Raw genomic sequence first — 18,786 nt, 5'->3', positions numbered from 1 at the left:
GCACAGCTCGCCCACAAAGAATTGTTTAAATAATGAATTTCAAGTTGTAACTTTCACCGATAACAACTCTAACCAGTTTTCACACGTTTCAAACTTTCCTTTAATCCGGTTGGAAGGAATTATATAGTAAACTGAAATAACCAACGCAGCTTACTAACTTCACAAAACCACAAACTAATAGCATGACTAAGAAAGAAAAACCCACGGTACCCAAAGCAGATGAAAACCAAATTAAAACAGATTAATTTATTCTTTTGAAGACCACTTTCAAGTCTTACCACAATCAAGTAAAATACAAAAAGTCGAAAGACAAGTCCAAACCAAAAGATTCTATTTTTGAGAAAAAGACACAACCAAAACAAAAGAAAGAAAAACAAATTAAAAAAACGAAGCAAAAGGTTGAACACAAAAAGAGACTCTGCACAAAGAGACCATTAAAATATACCCCACTCCTGGCCTCACCAACCAGAGGGACGTCCTGAGCATGCTCTATAGCCGGCCTAACCCACCGCGCTACACTACGCTCTATGACCCACACTCTATTTTTGCCAAGAATTGCTCTAGTGTGAGCGACTCTTGAAAAATTACCGAAAAAAGTAAAACGCTTTTGCGATAACAATTAATAACAAATCATAACTAAAACTTATTTAACAAAAGGAAATTATATATGTAAACCATAAATTTAGTATGTATAGATTTCTTAGAGCCCAAGGAACGAGCAGCAAAGGAGACGACAACCCAATCACATTCCAACTTCGGAATGGCAAATCTATTCGATTTGCTGCCTAAAGGCACTACCCTCAAAGGATTTAAAGGATGGACTCAACATCGCAGCAAAGGAAAACCATTTAACCAGACCAATGACCATCTCGATGTTGACTACACGTACCAATCCTAGTCACTTGGCACTTCACACGGAAAAGTCAAACTTCACCCTGCACGTAGTCTCGCTCTAAACTTAACGAAATCGATACATCATTGCATCGATCAGAAGTTTTGACACAATCACCCAAGACTACCACGATCAACGACACCCATCTAGAAACACGAACATAACAATCTTTCTCCGTCAAACACAAACAGCCACACTTCTCCTTTCTCCCAGAAGTCAATGCTCGCAACTTCAACTACATCACCCGACTTCACTACATCAAACAATTAAAAACTAAACACTCTCTAAACCCCAAATGGATGGAACCAATTCTAAACTAGCATTTATAGACCGATTATATTTATGATTGAATATCACTATAAAATATTTATAACTAACTAATCATATTCCATCTCTAATATTTCTACTTATTTGTAAGTGCTGAAACTAATTGTAGTTTAAGCACCAGAACAAATTGAATAAAACTTAGAAAACAGTTGTTTTCCTACTGGCAACTAACTCGCATAAACCGGTATACACTAGATCTATTGAGACTAGATATAAGAGTAATATTAAGATCGGTATTAGACCAAGAAGTTGCACGAATCTATCCTGCCCAAAATAAGATAGCGTGACGAGCAGACGGTGTACCTTATCTGAAATTTCTCTATGAGTACAGTCACTAGTACAAAACTCAATATTAAATATTTTAGGTTTCAAAAAAGTTTATGATTTTGATGAACTAGTTTTTAACTAGAAAAAAGTCTATATTCCAGTTTGATAACGCTTGCTAATCGCAAGCCTAATCAAACCAAAGTGTTAAACAATTAATTAATTTAAATGTTGAGCAAATCACTTCGTTCATACTCAGGTTAATCTTGTTTGTTTTGACCTTAAAGGGGAAGAAACTTTGTTTTCGAGTGTTTACTACCGACTTAAATCCGGATAAAAACGTCAGATTTGGGCAAATTATATGTCATAATAAAGAATTTTCAGTCGTGATTCGACCGATAGTTAAATCTTTTTAAAATTCCTTGTAGAGCTGAGTGCTGAGAAAACTGGTATAAAACTTTCATTTCAAAAAAATTCACAGTGAAGGGTTGTGTTGCACATAACTTTGGCGGTGAAGTTATTTTTTCCTTTTCTAAGATTAGAAGTTTCGTTAAACTTTGATATAGCTGTTAATATCTACTCCTGTCCACTGTAGCGTCGATTTTTATACTAAATTTAATAATTTGAATACAGGCGTTTTTCTAGCCTTTATGATCACTCATTCTAGCAATTCATGAACTAATTCAAGAGCTCTTTCTAGAAAAAAATTATAAATTATCAAAAAAAATTGAACTTAGAACATGCCTTTTTTATCAAATTTTTTCTTTTTTTTTCAAAACTTTTTTCCTAAATCACCGATTCTCGTATTATTTTTTATTCTAAAATATTCTTGCAAAGAAAATAATCGTAGCCAGAACTTTTTGCGGTATGAGCTTTGAAGTGTGCTTGATTAGTTTTATAATGTGATTTTCTTTTTAATACTTATCTACTTTTCTTGTGCAGAAGAGAGAAAAACAAAAAATATTTCAATTTATAAATCTTATTGATTGAGAAGTGAGAAAAATTGATAAATACTTGTAAGCAACTTTAAGCAATGGCAACAGTTCAAATTCTAACTACTAACTAATTCATAATCACTAACTATTGATATAAGTTTATTGATAAAATTGAATCGAAGGCCTCAAATCTTGGTACAACGAGTTTTTTAACCAGAAACAACAAATTCTAAGGCAATACGCAATTAAAAACTAGCAGATTGTCTTGAAATATACCTCGATGAATTTACACAATATTAAATGTTAAATGAACCACTCAAAACCAATAAGAACTTCTAAGTAGTTCTCAGGAGCTTGAAACTATACGATGCTTGGAATTCTTTGCGGGGCAATTTTAGATCCCGATGCCAGTATTGCAGGACTGAAGACATTCACAGCCATTGGGAGGAACTTTTTCTGGTCACCGTTCAACTCTTTCGACCCCATTGCGCAAAGCCATCCGTCTTCAAATGACACGTAAAGTATCTGAGCGTCACTGCGATATGTCACCGCAACAACCGGTCCATGAAATTCGGCTATCGTCATTTCACGACATTGATTGACGAGCCAAGAGTCTAAAGTGACAAGCGCTCCCGAAGACAGTCCGACGACAATGAGATTTATCGAGATACCTTCCGGCGCGTTTGAATACGCGATTGCTGTCACTCGCTCGCCACTGTCCGAGGTCCATTTTCCAATTATATCCCCATTAATCGTGTACGCCGCAACCACATTTATACACTCAACAGTTTCGTAAACCACCGCTATATCGCCGAGCGTTTCACTTATTGTAACATTCTTCACAGGTCCTGAGACGCTGATGGCTCGCACGAAGTGGTTCCGGTTCAGATCCCAAATAGCAGCTTTGCAGTCTTCAGACCCGCTCACGAAAATACTGTACGGTCTACAACTTGATAAGACGTTTACTCGCTTGGTGTGAAATGGCATTCGACAATGAGGAACTATTTTAGTCTCGGTTTCTAGCTTGTCCGATTTGCCTGAACGAAAATCTATATCGAAAGTTTTCACAAGTGCACACCAAATAAGTCCAGACTCACATCCGGCGAAGAGTGTATGCGAATCTGCTGATATGCAAACACATGTAACTGGGTCATCGAAAGGTTCGCGCAGTAACACTTTCCATCGCGAGCTGTTGCGAAAAGAGAATCGAAGAAACCTGTCAGGAAATCCGTATCGAAGCACTCCGTACCACGTGACAGGAAGTCCATGTTCAGAGCTTTCACTCTCTTCGTGGATCCCGAGATCTTTCTGATGTCGGTGCAAGAACACGCTGTTGATCGGGACCCCGACTGTCCGACGATGAATGGTCACCATGTTAACGATAGGAGGTCTATAGAAGGAACTCCAACACTCGGTGGGTTCCCTTAAGGCAGGCGAGCCGCAATAGTTCCCCCATTTAAGCCCGAAAACACTGGGCACAGGCGAAGATGGTTTCTTGGGGTTCAATTTGTCAACGTTTTCGTCACTCAAAGTGACCATTCCTAGCGCGCCTCCAAAAACGAAGTCAACTAATTTTATGTCCAAAATTTGGGTACCAGAGTTCCTTCCGCGACCAGGGTGTTGGTTCCTGAAAATCTGCTTGGGGGTCTGGCCGTAAGTCCGAATCATTCTCTCAACAGCTTCTCGACTCTGCGGATCCCCAATTTGGTCCAAGTCGAATCCGTAGTACAAACATGGCCGGTACACGTTATGGGCTTCCACAGCAGCTTTACCCGTTTGTTTGTACCCAAAAATCAAATCAATCCATTTGTGCAGATATTTGCTCACGTGTGCACTTTCGAGAGCCTGTCTATGAATGAGCACGAAAAGTCTAGGGTCATTTAGACACCATTTTGGCAGGTGTACATGATGAACGATCTGTTTATCTTGCCGTTCGCCAAACTCGAAATTAGTCTTGTTCAGTAAAAACTCAGGAAGGTAGAAAAATTCTGGGATGAGTTCCTTGACATCTGTCATGGATGTATGAGCAGCTAGTTTCCAGGTGCTGTCGATATCGAAGAACGTCCGGTCTGGTATATCAAAACTATCGCCTTGGTAGTGCAAAAACATCCTTGAAAAGGGCAACAACCTCACTAAATAATGCAACACTATTCCCGAGTTGCTATACAGTGAACTGTAATGATAAGGCCCAAAATCTGTGGGTCCTGTGAACTCATTATTAGTCATTTCTTTGTACTTTGTCTCGTAGATATGCTCCTTTTCTGGTTTCTGAACTGAAACCGGTTTGGCCAAGTCTCGGAACACAGCTGGGTTCTGCAAATTTAGTTCATCTGATTCATAATCGCATAAAACGAAGGGGAAAACCGGGTACTGCATTAAATCGTTGCTACTTCTTCCCGCAAATTTATTCACAGCTGTAAGGTACGCAAAATTCGTTAGGTATTCACTTGACCATGCTTTAACTGACTCTTCCAAAATTCGTCCCTTTACTAGATTTGGTAAATTTTGGTCCAAAAACTGCTGGTGGAACAAATCTCGCGTTTTCCGATCCTCGAAAGACAGCATGCAACTTAAGCCCGACGTGAAAAAAATTTCGATGCCACAATCTTTCAACGAGTACAACCTTTCGTGCACTTCGCGTATACTGGTGTAGGGCCATTTGAAATCCTCTGTGCTATTTGAACCAATCAGGGCAGAGTTGAACGTCGAGGAAGCTAATGAAGTCGAAGTGTTCGGCCAGAAGAATAAGTTTACGTCACTGATTAGAACTTCGCCTGAAATTTCACAGTAAGGTAGAATTCTGTTGCAAGGATACGTCGCTACAATTCCCAGATTGGAGTCGTGCTCATAGTCGGGGTTTTGGTCGGCTCTTCGGGTCGTGGACATAGACGAAAAAGAGAAGGCTGTACTCGGGACAGAAGATTTGCTGAAAATGTACTCGAGGTACCCTGTCTTTTCGTTTACAATTGAGCTGTTGGACATCGCTGACTTCGTCAAAGTTTTCGTTAATTTATCGTCTTTTTTAATAAAATCATTTGAGTCACCACGCAGATGTCTCGGATTTACGTTTAGCATACACATCTCCAGTCGCTTTTTAGCTCTCAAAGGGCCTTCGGTTTGGTCAAGTTGCCAAAATTGACACCCTTTTGAGCTTTCGTGCCATACTGCTCCTGGATGCGTCACTGAATTGACCCCATAAGCTAATAGTTTCAAGTTCTGAGGGTTCTCACTTTTTCGTTTCAGAAATCTAGCTTGCGTTTCTAGCCACTCTCTCGAAAGCGGAGTTTCAACAGCAATCGCAGCTTGGATTATACTTTCATGCAGTTCAGAATAAGTCCAAGTCCAATACTGATTGGGTTCCGAAACTTCCAACATCCAAGATGCCCGTTTTTGGCGCCAAAACTGAGCACTACACCAACCTAAGTTGTTGTCCTCGTCTAGAGACATCGATGATGTTAAATTGGCCGATTGCTCCGTGCTGAAATTTCTCTGGAGTGCTCCGTTCATGTAAAGACTGCTTTGTGGGAAAATCAGCAGTTTCTGTTGTGCCGACGGGGTGGAATTCATTGGGATCGACAGTTCCAATCTTCTTATCACTTTCTTATGACTCGACGAAATATCTGGGCACTCATTGTAAACTAAATCCAACCTCTGCTTTGTGAAATTATTCAATAAAATATCCTCTGTTTCCTTCGTCGATGACAAACAACCATAGACCGCTTTAACAATCACTTCGAAAAACTGGTCCGTATAAAACAGCAACGGTAACGTTTGGATCGGGCCATAATAGTCCGGGCTAATTAGAACATGGGTAAGCTGTTCGACACATAATATCATCACAGGCTTGAGATCTTTCAAAATTCGAACCCATTTAGTGGACGATGCAGCTGTCAAATACGAACTTAGAACTTCACGCAGCCTCTTAATGAAATATTCTGCAAAATCGTGGTACTTGAAGCACCAATCCGCTTTATGTTGTTCGGAGGTGATTTTTGAAGGCAGTGAAAAAATCGCCAAATGCTTCATTGCTGTCAAAATATACTTGAACTTCTCGACCACAAATTTCGGCTTATTTTCAGTCATGAGTTTTGTAACGTTATTGAACTCCATGAAAAGAGTATCGGGCTTTGGTTCGTCTTTGAAATCCGAGAAAAGATCGTTTGTTGAAACAGAGAACAAGTTTTTAGCACTTCGAAACATTAGGTTTGACGATGACAAGGAAAGTAAGCTTTGAGTCAAGTCTTCGGTCGAAAATTTTAAGTTTGTTCTGCTATCCGACATACTAGTTAGACTATCTGTTTCATCTGAGTACGTATCCAAGCTAGCAATGGTCTGAAGTAATTTCGGCTTGGCGGCTTTCGAAGTGCTGAAAGAGAGCATCCGTTTCAAGCTGCCTTCCGTTTTAGAGTGTGATTGAGGGTTGAAAACTGTTTTGAAACACAAGAGCCGTTCGAATGAAATCTTCAAAACGTATGAAAACATTTGAAAAATCAGAATGTTCATTTGGTCCTTCAAATACTCATCAGTGGTCATGGTAGCCACTCGGTTCCAAACGACACATAGAGAGTCAATTAAATGTCTCAGAAGATTAGAAACAAACTGATCTTTCGTTTCTGGACTCAAAATCGCAAACTCCGCAACAGTCGCTAAGAACTCGGTGATATGTTTCATCAAAACGTGCAAAACTACAGGCGACGTGTGCCTTTGGAAAATTTCGATGGAGGCATTTAAGACTGCGGGTATGATACCAAATTTGAGCATTATTCCACGTGACTTTTCACAGCAGGCGAAGATAGAATTGAAAAGGGTCATAAGAGAAGTGGCCATTTCACAATGCCACTGGCTATTCGAACACGAAGTACTGCAGTTCAGAAACAGGGTCAGCAAAATAGGAAACGCCTCGATATGGAACATGGCCTGGTACTTCTTTGAAAGCCAACTCTTAACTCTTTTTGGATCAACGTCTGGAAAGTTCAAATAAGTGACGATTTCCTGCGATGCAAAGAAAAGAGCTAATGCGTTATGGATCAACTCCTCCGAAACTTGTCTGGATATGTAAAGTTGGCAAGAAATGATATGGAAGAATTTGCAGCGAATAAAGTCATCTCGAGCAGCATTGCCCGCTATTTCATACACTTTCCTCACCAGGTTCAAAAGCGCGCTCGAAACTCTAACATCTGAATTGTTGAACAAAACTGCCCAGTATTTGGGCGCCAATTTAAGTTGAACATTCACTAAATCTGAGAAGTCTAAAGTCAAACATTGAGGCGTATATAGTTTGACTATGACTTTCAACATGGTTTCCGACATCGAAACATTTAGACGGGAGCTTTCATCGATTGAAGCGCCGTTCTTAAACGTTGCTTCCGTGCCTCCCGTTTCGTTGCCAGAGTCAAACACAATAGTATTACTGCCACTCGTTCCGCCTCGCAATTTCGCATCATCTGAAGATAACTCGTCACTTGTTACGTCATTAGGGTCAAAAGACTTGGTTACGTCATCCAAGAACTGTGACATAACGTCTGATTTAAACGTGGTCGATTGGCCAATCTGAGTGTCTATTACGTCATTTCGGGTTAGGTTTCCACTCATTTCGATTTGGTTGATATTTTCAATGTCTGCCACAAGTTTTTTGGTCCGATCTAAGAATTGAAATGCAGAATCGGCATGGTGCAGAAATGCGTTTGAGTTTGGATGCAGTTGGCAAATCAATTGTTCTACTTGCTCCACGATTGAATACTGAAGCGACTTTTCCTTTTCTGTGACTTGTTCTATGTCGGTCAAAAGCAGCTGAACCAGGAACATTATGAGACAGTCGATTAGTTGCTCAAAGTCCGCATTTAAGCTCCAGTTCCAGATGAGCGTTATGCAATAGTCCAGAATGCCTTTTTCCATCATGAGATTTCGGTTGTGAATGATGACTGACGAGCTAGATTCGGTTATGCAACTTTGGACTTGAGTTACGTAATACATGAGAACGGTCGCTCTTTCAATTGTCCACAACGATTTGTGCTTGAAGAAAAACAGAAGCACATCCTCGTTCCTAATCAAAAAGTCCACTTTTGCTTCAATTTGCGTTTCCATTTTTTCGCTTGAAGTTTCACAAGCGGCGTTGATGAAACAGTTGACCAATTTCTCGGAAAAGATCACATTTCGACTGGCTAAAATAGGTTCAAACGCATCAAAAACATCTTCGTCCATTCTGAAGTTAGTGTCTGTATGTACAATTTGTGAAAAATATTTCAAAGCAATAGCTAAAGCCCGGCATTGCTCGTTCTCAGCAACCATTTTGTCTTCGCTCAGTTTTAAATCTTCGACGATCACGGCAAAAAAATATAAAATGACGTTCGGACCACCAATTGTGTCAACAGCGCTTTCAAAATTGAGAATCTTTTCAATTTGAACATGTGAGGGTAAAGGGTGAGATGATGGCAGACAATTGAACTTGGGAATTTGGTTTTCCTTCTGATCGGAACAGCTATCGTAACTCGTTACAAAACCTGAGTTCGGGTCGACACAAATCATTAGACTCTGGACTAACTTATCCAAATCTTTGCCGTAAGCAGACCCGTATTGGCGTTGTTTTTGATAGTAGTACTGGGCTGATTTTCGGGTCAGATAACGAGCTGGTTGCGGTTTTAGAGCTCCTTTATTCGACAAAAAGGCTTTCGGCCCGCTGAGCCACATGCACAAGGCGTACCGCTTTTGTAACGGCGAATCATAAATTGTCACACATCCTATGTAAAGTGAATATTTCACGTCTTTCAACAGTTTTTCGAACTGACAAATCGGTTTTTCTGCTATCGAAATTGATGTTGAAAATCTAACAGACGTTGATATTTTCGGCTCTGATTTTTTCGGAAGTCTGTCGTAATTTAAGTCAGTCGGCATTGTGCACGCACCTAAACTGATCACCAAGTCTCGACTAGCCGACAAACTGTATTCATCTGACGGAGTTTCGCATTTAGCCGAAAACATTCCGTTGAACACAAAAGATACTGTTTTCGATTGGTCGACTGAGAAAAACACGTGGCACCATTCGTCCATCTTCAAATCGAACTCTGGCGCGAGGCCAACTTTTCCAGCAATGGGAGGCACATGGTCTAGAGATGTCACATTGCGTCTGATTCTGGACATGATGTAAACCAAACTCCAGCCTTTCTCCTCTTTTTTCCCACTTTCATCGGCAGATTTGAGAAAAAAGGAAACCTTGCTTTGGACTGTGGTGAAAGTGAATATGTGAACGTTCATGTGCAACTTAACGGGAAACTTGTGGTAAGCCTCTTCTAGGTTCGTTTGGTTTAACGATGGTTTGATCCAGCAGGCGCAACTGAAGCCTTGGCTCAAATCCCTAAGCACGGAAACTTCTTTTGATTTCATCACAACTTCGAACATTTTGGAGTTATTACTGTCAAACTTCATAACTGTTTGGGGTCCGTTTTCAGATGCCTTTGCAATTTTTTCGAAGTAGTCTAACAGTTTTAATTTGGGAACAGTTTTGTTCAGAAAAAGTCGGAAAATCAAAAGCAAATCGGAAGACAGAACGTAGTTTTTGGATAGAATTTCCAACATACTTAAGAGGGGTTCCAGAACTTTAATCAGCAAATCTGTGTTAGCAAAGAGAGATTTAGCCATCGTTGAAAGCGACAAGTTGCACGTCTCGAATATGAATTTCTGAGAAATATTTAGCTTTTCCTGTTTTAGCGATCTGAAAAATGAGTTTAGCTTGTTGAAATAGAAATTTAGCACGTCCGCCGATTTCAGAGAGAACAGAACTTTCAAGAACATGGGGAGAACTTGGGGGTTGAAACAGAACTCAGTGGGTTCTTTTGGCCTGCACGGCGAACAAGTTTCAATGTGAACACAATTAGAGGCACTTGTCTTGTCGCAACTTTCATCCAAATCGGATGAACCATCAGCAAGTCCTTCGCTGTTGATTTTCTCTTCACTTGAAGAGTCGTGACTCTCACTTTTTTCTGACACCTCTCCGAAAACTGCATGTTTTTTCTCTGATTCGTTTCCATAAAAAGTGAAACTCCACAAAATGTTCACCAATTCGACTGCCAACTTGAAAGAACAGTTGTTTAAAGAGTGAACAAATGATGACGACAACTGCTCGACTAACGTGCGTTCGATTCCGCGTAAGTTGATAATCTTTTCACAGCACAGTACGTGCAAACCTTCAACGAGGAGTCCTAGGCCAGCTGCAGCCATCGGCTGGGTGCAACTTGATTCAATTTTGGGCAATGTGAACAACATTACACTTAAATTGGTCAGTATCATTTCGGTTATTTTTGAACTATCTAATTCAACCGACGAACACGCATCAAACTGTGTCTTTTCTAACGCCAAATATTCGTGAAATAGTTTCATACAGTTTTTCAGTACTTTGAAATAATCGATCACGAAAGACTGTTTGAATGGAAATCGCAGGTTTGCTATTTTGTTTTTGTCCGCTGCTTTCAATATACTTTCGATTGAAAACCCAGCCAGGGTTCGTTTGCGCATAGTACTGTCTCTTTTCAGCCCATTGTTCAAGTTGGAAAAATGAGTGGAAGGTGTGTTAACTAATTCATATTCAGACATGACGTCTAAGTTTTCGGACGACTCAGACGAACTTCTTTCAGTTTCGTCTTTGAACTTCTGGTCGCTAACTTTTTCTTCTTTCTTCAACTTCAAGATCAGTTTTCTGACATCTTCTGAGAAACATAGAAACCCGACGTTGAAATGTTCACAAAAAAGCACCAATGGCTGCAAGATATTACCAACAAAATCTGATTGTTTTTGGTTTGATAAATTTTCACTGTTTAGATAACATTGAATCAATAAAGCTGCGAACTCAGCAGGTTTGAAGAAATTATGGCTTGAAAACAGCAGCAGAACCATAGATTTAGATTCGAGCGACTTGACGATCATTTCTACCACGTTTTTCGACATAGTAGTCAATCTACTCGCTTTCTCTTTCAATTTTTTCAAATAGGCCAAGTCAATATTTCGCGAGTTTTTCACTTTTTCTCTGACCACTTGGACCGTATTGGAGTCCAATTGTAATGTTAGTAGCTTCCTGACGCCTAAAAACTCCACAATTGATTTTTCAATTCCGTTGAGTTCGCGAGTTAGAGCATCTTTGAAGAAGTGAACTGTCAGTTGTGTAAACTTCAGCAAGTAGTGGAACAAATCCACGGGAAGATCTTTCGAAGCCCGCATCACAAGTTCCGGTAGAAGACCGCGTTCGACATTTTCAGACCAAATGCTTACTTTTTTGTCGTTTCCCATTCGCTCTTTCATCATTGGCGGCAAAGCGTGACCTTTTTTACTTAGGTCACCAGATGAACTTTCGAGTTGAAATTCGTTCTGACCTTCAGCAAAACTTTTCATAAGTTCAAATTTCGACAATTTGTCTTTCAGAAACCGCAATACTGGAACGTGTATAATACTACACAATGCAAACAGATTATCGGTATTAAAATCTCGCTGAGAAATGGATTTCAAAATGAAATTTTGCAGACACTGACGGGGAACTTTTTCGTTTGTTTTCTGCAAAATTCGTTTGTAAAACTTAAACTTCGAGTCTGACAAGTTTTCAGGATAGCAAGTTATTCTGGTCATAAACGCGATTATCAACTCCATATTTTGATTGTCATTTTTGAAAACATTCGGATCGATTTCGTCATTTTCGTTTTTCTTCGAATTTCGTTTTATGAGAGATTTCGACAATTTTTTCAGAAATTCCTCCAAGAATCCTAAACTTGATTCCAACTGTTGGCATGTACACAGTTTTATGTCCAGCGTCGTTCTGATTACTTCGGTATGCGTTTCACATTCCAGAAAAAGAGGCATGCAGCTGACTAAAAGATCTAACACTATCTTGAATGGACACGACGTTGAATGGTCATTGTTCACGTGATCCGAGCCCAAACATTTGATCACGCTCACTATTTTCCCAACAATTTCATCGTCTTTTAAATCAATTCGTCTCAGAAGTACCATCTGCTTAATGCTACTGCTGTTCGTAATGAGTGACGCCGAGCTTCGCTTTGTGATATGCTTCATAAGGTCTCGATTCCGGTCCCAAAGGTATCCGAAAAGAGAGAGAACTCGCCATGAGCAGCCGAAAACTCGATCGATTACAAACTGGTCGTCGATATTTGCGAGACTAAATTGGTGAACTCGAGTGACAGCCGAAACCAAATCGGCAAAAGTGGAATCGATATCCGAGCCAACTAACGGATCCGATTTGGCTGAGTGACGACGTTTTTCGTCACCCAGGACGACATATGTGAAGATCGTCAAATTTAGCACCATGAAAGAGCAAATTAAGTCTACTATGTAAAGCGAAGTAAATTTGGACATGCATTTCAAATGAGAAGTTGCTTTTGACGAGGTATTGTTTCTGATGATTCGCGAGCACCATTTGAGAACCGACTTCCAAATAGGCCGAGTCAGAGAACTCGGGCACGTGTTTTCGCACAAAAGCAGTCTACTTATTGTAGCCAACAGTAGACTAAGCACGTCTGTTGAGTCTTCTACTGTCAGATTTTCGAGATAGCTGAACAGATTCTGATTCAGATCTAGAACTAATTCCAGGCGCTTCGGAACTTTTAGTTCGACCACAGGTCTCGACGTTTGCACTTCTTGATCAACGTTTAAAGAACTCGACTGCCTTTCGGTATCGGGTAGGTTCAGCGCTGGAGCCGGTAAAAACATTAGATCGTTTGCTACTTTCGAAGGAGCAGCAACGCCATTTTCTACACTAATCAAAACTCCATCACGCGAACTATCTTTCGAGACATTTGGTTCTTGATTTTCTTTGACCTCAACTTGCGCGAACTCATCTAAAACATGCGAGGTCCTGTTGTCGATGCTTAGTTTCTCAATTGCTGTGTAACTCATGTGAGAACACCTATCGACATTATTTGTCGCAACTTTGAAATTTCCGCTTTTGCAGCTTTTTGTCAGTTTAATAGCGTTGGTTCTTTCCAGCACTTTTCGCCCCGATTTCAAATGCCGCCTCTTCCTTACTTTTTTCAAAGCCGGCTTTTCATCATCTGAAGTGCTTTTCTCGTCTTCACTTTTGGACCGTTTCGGTTTTTGTTTCACTCTTAGTTTTTTCGAAACTTTTTCATGGGGCAACTCTTTTCGGGAGGCTAAATATTGAGATGTAAATTGGATTAGGAGTTTATCCAGAAAGTCAGCTGGCAATTTTTTCCAAATTTCGCAATTTTGACTTTCATTGTTTTCGATTTGCGACAAATTATCTGATACTGATTGTATAAGTTCTGATATTATATCCAGCAGGACTTCGGTGAGCTCGGAAGCCGATGATACATTTACACCGAAAGTCAGACAAGCCGAAAGATCTAAAAGTAGCTTCGATCCATCGCCATTCACAAAAAAGTCAGTAACTACTTTCAAATCATCGTTTTTCTTTTTGCCATCTTGCTGATCGGATTCGGTTTTAGGAATTGGTTCACATTTTGGCTTATTTTTCAGGTCGGCTAGACGACTGAGAATAAGTTTGGACAAACTTGCAATTTGGGACATTTGTAATCACTTCATCACCTAACATTAGAACAGATCGGACAGTAAACAGACAAAGTTCATCTAAAATAATCAATATTTTAGGTTTTACAACTATATTGCTTTTACAAATAAAACACAATAAACAGATACAATTAAAATATAGCATTACAAAACAAGGAATCAAAAGATACAACAAAAAAAAACAAGATGGTCTTTTTTCCAAAAACAAAATAAGCTGAAAAAATAACTTGAAAAATGTCCAAAAAACTATCTACAAAAATTTCATACCTTTGTCTCGGAGAATTACATTAGAATTGAGTAGATACCGAGCAGTAACTAGAGGGAAAAAAACTTGGGTCGACTCCTATTAAGGAACTAGACCTAAACAAATCAGACAAACGAAACGACATAAAAATCTAGCTATAAAATATTTTGAAGTAAAATTTTTACAATCCATCCCTACTGAAACAGGTAAAGCATTAAAAATAAATCGCCCTCAAAGCTGCTCATCATAAATTGACTTGCGATACAATTCAATCATTCCATTACAGAATATCGAAAAGAAAAAAAAATTTCTAACAAAGAAGCGAAGCGGAGCTTCGCACCACTTGCGATACAACAAGCATGAAAAAACATATTAAAAAAAATTAAGGGTTGAAAAAACTAGGTGATCCAAAATTTTCGTATGTCTAGGGGCGCAGCTAAAGCTGGGGATACGTCTTTGATATTGAATAAACACTGCTTTACTGGTGCGGCATGAAAAATAAGATTTCAAAAGTTTGCCCAAAGCTTTAGTTGTTTCTCTACTAACAGAAGTGAGAAGAGTAAAAAGCTTCGCACCAAATTTGGAGATAATCAATTTTCCCCCATTAAACTGTGGCCGCTTAGCTTTACAAGATTTAGCTTGACCAGCAGAGAAGATTCCCAAAACCGGGTTTCTCGACAAAACACGACATGAGAATTGGCACGGTAGTTTTCGCGCAAAAAACTGTCAAAATTTCAAAACTTTGACTTGTTTGAAGGCGCCATAGTTTTTTCTTGAACAAAATGGACATAGTAAATTGTAAAAGTAGGCTTTCAACAACCTGTTATTTCGATAACACCTATATCAGATTTGGCAGAATAGTTAGCGAGAAAAACCCAAGAAAAAAACCCAAAAGATTGTAGTTCTCGAGATACTTTCACAGAAACTTTTAAAAAATCATACTTTTGACTTTTCCGAGGACCTTAACTTTAGTTGTCAGAAAAATTCCCACAACCCGTTCTTTGAATTGAATCCAAAATCTCAGATATGGCAGGGTATTTTTCCAGAAAAAAGAACGGTTTTAAAAAGCTGCCTGCATAAGCGCAAGCGGCTAAGCCCAAATTTTTTTACAGAAAGTTATGGCCATCGGAATACTCAAATTTTGGACCGTTTTAAAAAGTTATCGCTATAAGACCTATCAAATTTTTGACCATTTGGTTAACTTTTTGAATAGACTGTTCCAAGGGCAAAAAATTTCTCTGCAAACAATTTTGTTAGTGGCCGCTTAAGCAGTGGAGCTCCCCACTACCCGTTATCTCTATTAAACCCACAATATCAGATTTGAGAGGATATTTTCCGAAAGAAGTCATAAAGATTCACAAAACTGTCAAAAATGAGGCAGCATTTCCAGACCCTTTTTCGAAACCATTCGATTCACTGAAACTGAAAATTCAATATTTGAGAGGGTTAGTTTTTGAGAATCAGGGTCAAATATTCCCCCAGACTTTTTCTCTAGGGAAGTATGCAGGCACACCGAGGAGTAGGCGGTCTTTCAATTTGTACCCTTTTCTAAAAAGCAGCAGAAGTTTCTGAGAAAAACCTAAGCTTTTCCAATAAATTTGGAAATAATTTTCCATAACGAAAAAAGACATTTCAACACACCGATTGGTAAACATACAACCAACTTTAAAAAAGCGGAGGGAATGCTGAAACTGTGTTTTCCCTGAAAAGACCTAAAAGTAGGTCCTTAAACCGATAAAATAGGCCGAAACATAGTGGGGCGAGGAATCCTTTTTAGCGAAAAAACAAAGGAAATACGATATTAAAGTAATAAAATTACAAATTGTTGGAGTAAATCAAACACTAAAAGCAACTTTGGAAAAAAATGCGCGCAGCAAAAAAACGAACGAGTCCATGATTTTAGACAACTAAGCCAACAATAAAAAGACAAATAATGCACCGACAACTTTTTTTGAAACAGAATATCTCCAGCTTAAAAAAACCTGGCACCCACGAATTTTCCGACCCAAGGTATATTCGTTAGCTCCAGGCTAAGTTGGCCGGGAGCGCACAAAATTTGAATTCATTATTAACCAAAATACAAATGATTCTGTTAAACAAGTAGTTAGCCCGAAAAAAGTCTATATTCCGGTTTGATAATGCTTGCTTAATCGCAAAAAAACTAAGCTGAAAAAATAACTTGACAAAAGTCGAGAAAACTCTTTAAAATAATTGATACCTTTGTCATCGACGTTGTTATAGCCCTAAATAGCACAGGGAATCAATGACCAAGTGGCAACTAAGGCAAAAAAACGTGGGTCGAACCTAGTTAAGCTGAAAACGAAACTGTAGACATTCAAAAAATCAAGCTACATAAGTTTTTACGAACCATCCACCTGAAACAGGCAGAAGCATTAAAGACAATTCGCCCTTGAAACTGCACAATATGAATTGACTAAGCCGATATAATACACGCCGAACCCGTTAAATTGAAAAAAAAATCAAAGAAAATATTCAAAATCAGAGTTGGTAAATCTACAAACTACAGAGCAACTTTTAATAGTGGTAAAGTCTGCTTAAAACAAAAGTTTAAAACCCCAGCTTTGAAAAAGAACCCCTGGAAAAGCTTACCAGATAAAATAAATTAAATTTGAAAAAAAAAATCAGCCGACAGATATTAGGACAGACCTCAAATCCGAATCAACGTTTTTCATTAATTATATTTGAAAAATTATTTACTACTCCACATGAACTAAAAATAGTTTTATCTGAACTTTCAAGAAAATGAGCACGTCAGCCTTTGAGCATGTCGGCGAAAAATATACGAAAAGTTATTCACGGGGGAAAAAAGTCTCATTCCCGATAACAAGTCACTGGCTCTCGCAGGTGAAGACATTCAGGTGTTATTCGTTTTATCCGTATGAGTCTGAAAAATTCGTTAAGCGTCTGAATAAATCAATCGCTAGAAAGTACATAACGAGCAGTTTAATAAGGGTGGTATGAACACCAGACGAAGTATAAACCAGCTACTATATAAGCAAGCCGAAAATGCTTAATTGTTATATTATAGTTATGTAACAATTATATAACAGTTACGGAAGTTATGCAAATTTGATTCATATGACGTAACTTTTCGACTGGTTTATATACTTTGGTTTCATATGACTTAACTTTTCGGCTGGTTTATATACTCTGCGCATTTTCGGTTGGTTTATTCTTCGGCTGGTTTATTCACACTCTTAATTAGACTCCTTAGACAAGTTAACATATTGTTGCGTATGACCCCGTCGGGAATAGGAAGATCCAGGGTTCGATCCGCCACTCAGCGAATGTTCTTTTGTAAATTGCTCTGGAAAAAACGAAACCACCAAGCATTTTACATTCCTCACGTTCTTCGAAAGTCGGTACAAAAAGAAGGACTTAAGAATAACTAGAGTAGCCGGTCTGTTTCCAAACAGCACAGAATACGACCACAGCTATCGCTGCAAAATAGACAAGTGAAATTTGAAAAAATCAAGCAACTATGAATTTTTTTATCAGGCTTAATTTTGAGTTCAACTTCGATTTGACAAAGCGATAGGTTGTCTGCAAAATTGAGAAATTTTGTGAATGATTACAGCAAAAAAGAGTGCGGTCAAAAAACTCTAAGCTGCTCAAATGGAAACCACCTTACTAATATGTTGGTCAATTAAAATGATACTTCCAAAAAATCAATCACCGAAGTTGGACCAAGTAGGTGCTATTCTGATTCGATGTTTAGTTATACCATAGTATTTGGTTCAGCCAACCCTTCACAATATGTTTTCTATACACTCGCAGTAATTTCAATCTCAACACTACATAGATGACTCACTCTGGACCTGTCTAAATTTCTAGGTAAACATTTTGGCCCAACCAAAAAAAATATTGGATTTCTCAGTTCAGTTCAAATTTTATAAAAGCGAGCCCTTAAATTATTTTCAGTCAACTATAAGCAACGAAAAACTCTTACCTTGGAAAAGACGCACAATTTTGCTTTCGTTGCATTCAAACACAATGAAGCCTAAGATAAGAAAATAATGAACTAAAATTTTCCAATGACATAAGAATTTCTTTCAAACGAAATTGAAAATGTAATAACTTCACATTCTCATTGTAGTTTAAGTGGCGTAAAACGTGGACAAATGCGTGTAGGTGCTATTTGATTGTCACAGAATTACAGTATTCGAATTTGATTCAGTTTCAGTACTAGCTGCGATTGAGCCATTTGACCGTATATTCTCTATTGTTAACGTACGGTCACAGCATTTATTTTAATCGAAAATGAACGCATTATTTAAAAAACATGGTATGAAATCAAACAAAATATAAGAAAAATTACGCGTAGAAGTTTGAGCTTTAAAAATTTCCTTGAGCCCGTAAACAATTATTTGAGACGAACATATGAAGCGATCTTGTATTCGCAATCGCTATTTTTAGAATTTCATGCTCTTTTCAAACTTGCATAAAATAACAAAAGCAAAGCTAGATGCAAAAACATATGTTACCAGGCAGACCATTTTGATAACTTAACGCCGTTTTAACCCAAAATGAAAAAATAAACTTCGGTAAACATCCAACAG

General features: G+C 38.7%; 1 protein-coding gene across 2 annotated transcripts; it reads right to left on the bottom strand.

The window, feature by feature from the left end:
- Positions 1-2,484: 2,484 nt before the first annotated feature.
- On the bottom strand, positions 2,485-18,428 carry LOC134854922 (uncharacterized). Of its 2 annotated transcripts, none has more exons than XM_063871325.1 (2): positions 18,177-18,428; positions 2,485-14,022 (listed from the first exon to the last, which is right to left on the bottom strand). In XM_063871325.1, the coding sequence occupies exon 2, from the start codon at positions 13,960-13,962 to the stop codon at positions 2,779-2,781; it is 11,184 nt and encodes a 3,727-aa protein (XP_063727395.1). In that variant the 5' UTR covers positions 13,963-14,022; positions 18,177-18,428; the 3' UTR covers positions 2,485-2,778. The 2 variants fall into 2 exon arrangements, with proteins under 2 accessions (XP_063727395.1, XP_063727396.1); XM_063871326.1 differs by having other exon boundaries at positions 2,485-13,980.
- Between the last annotated feature and the right edge of the window lie 358 nt (positions 18,429-18,786).

Source organism: Symsagittifera roscoffensis, chromosome 9 (genome assembly GCF_963678635.1).
Source record: "Symsagittifera roscoffensis chromosome 9, txSymRosc1.1, whole genome shotgun sequence".
Taxonomy (NCBI): domain Eukaryota; kingdom Metazoa; phylum Xenacoelomorpha; order Acoela; family Convolutidae; genus Symsagittifera; species Symsagittifera roscoffensis.
The sequence above is the reverse complement of the archived record's forward strand: the minus strand, read 5'-3'. Positions and strand labels throughout refer to the sequence as shown.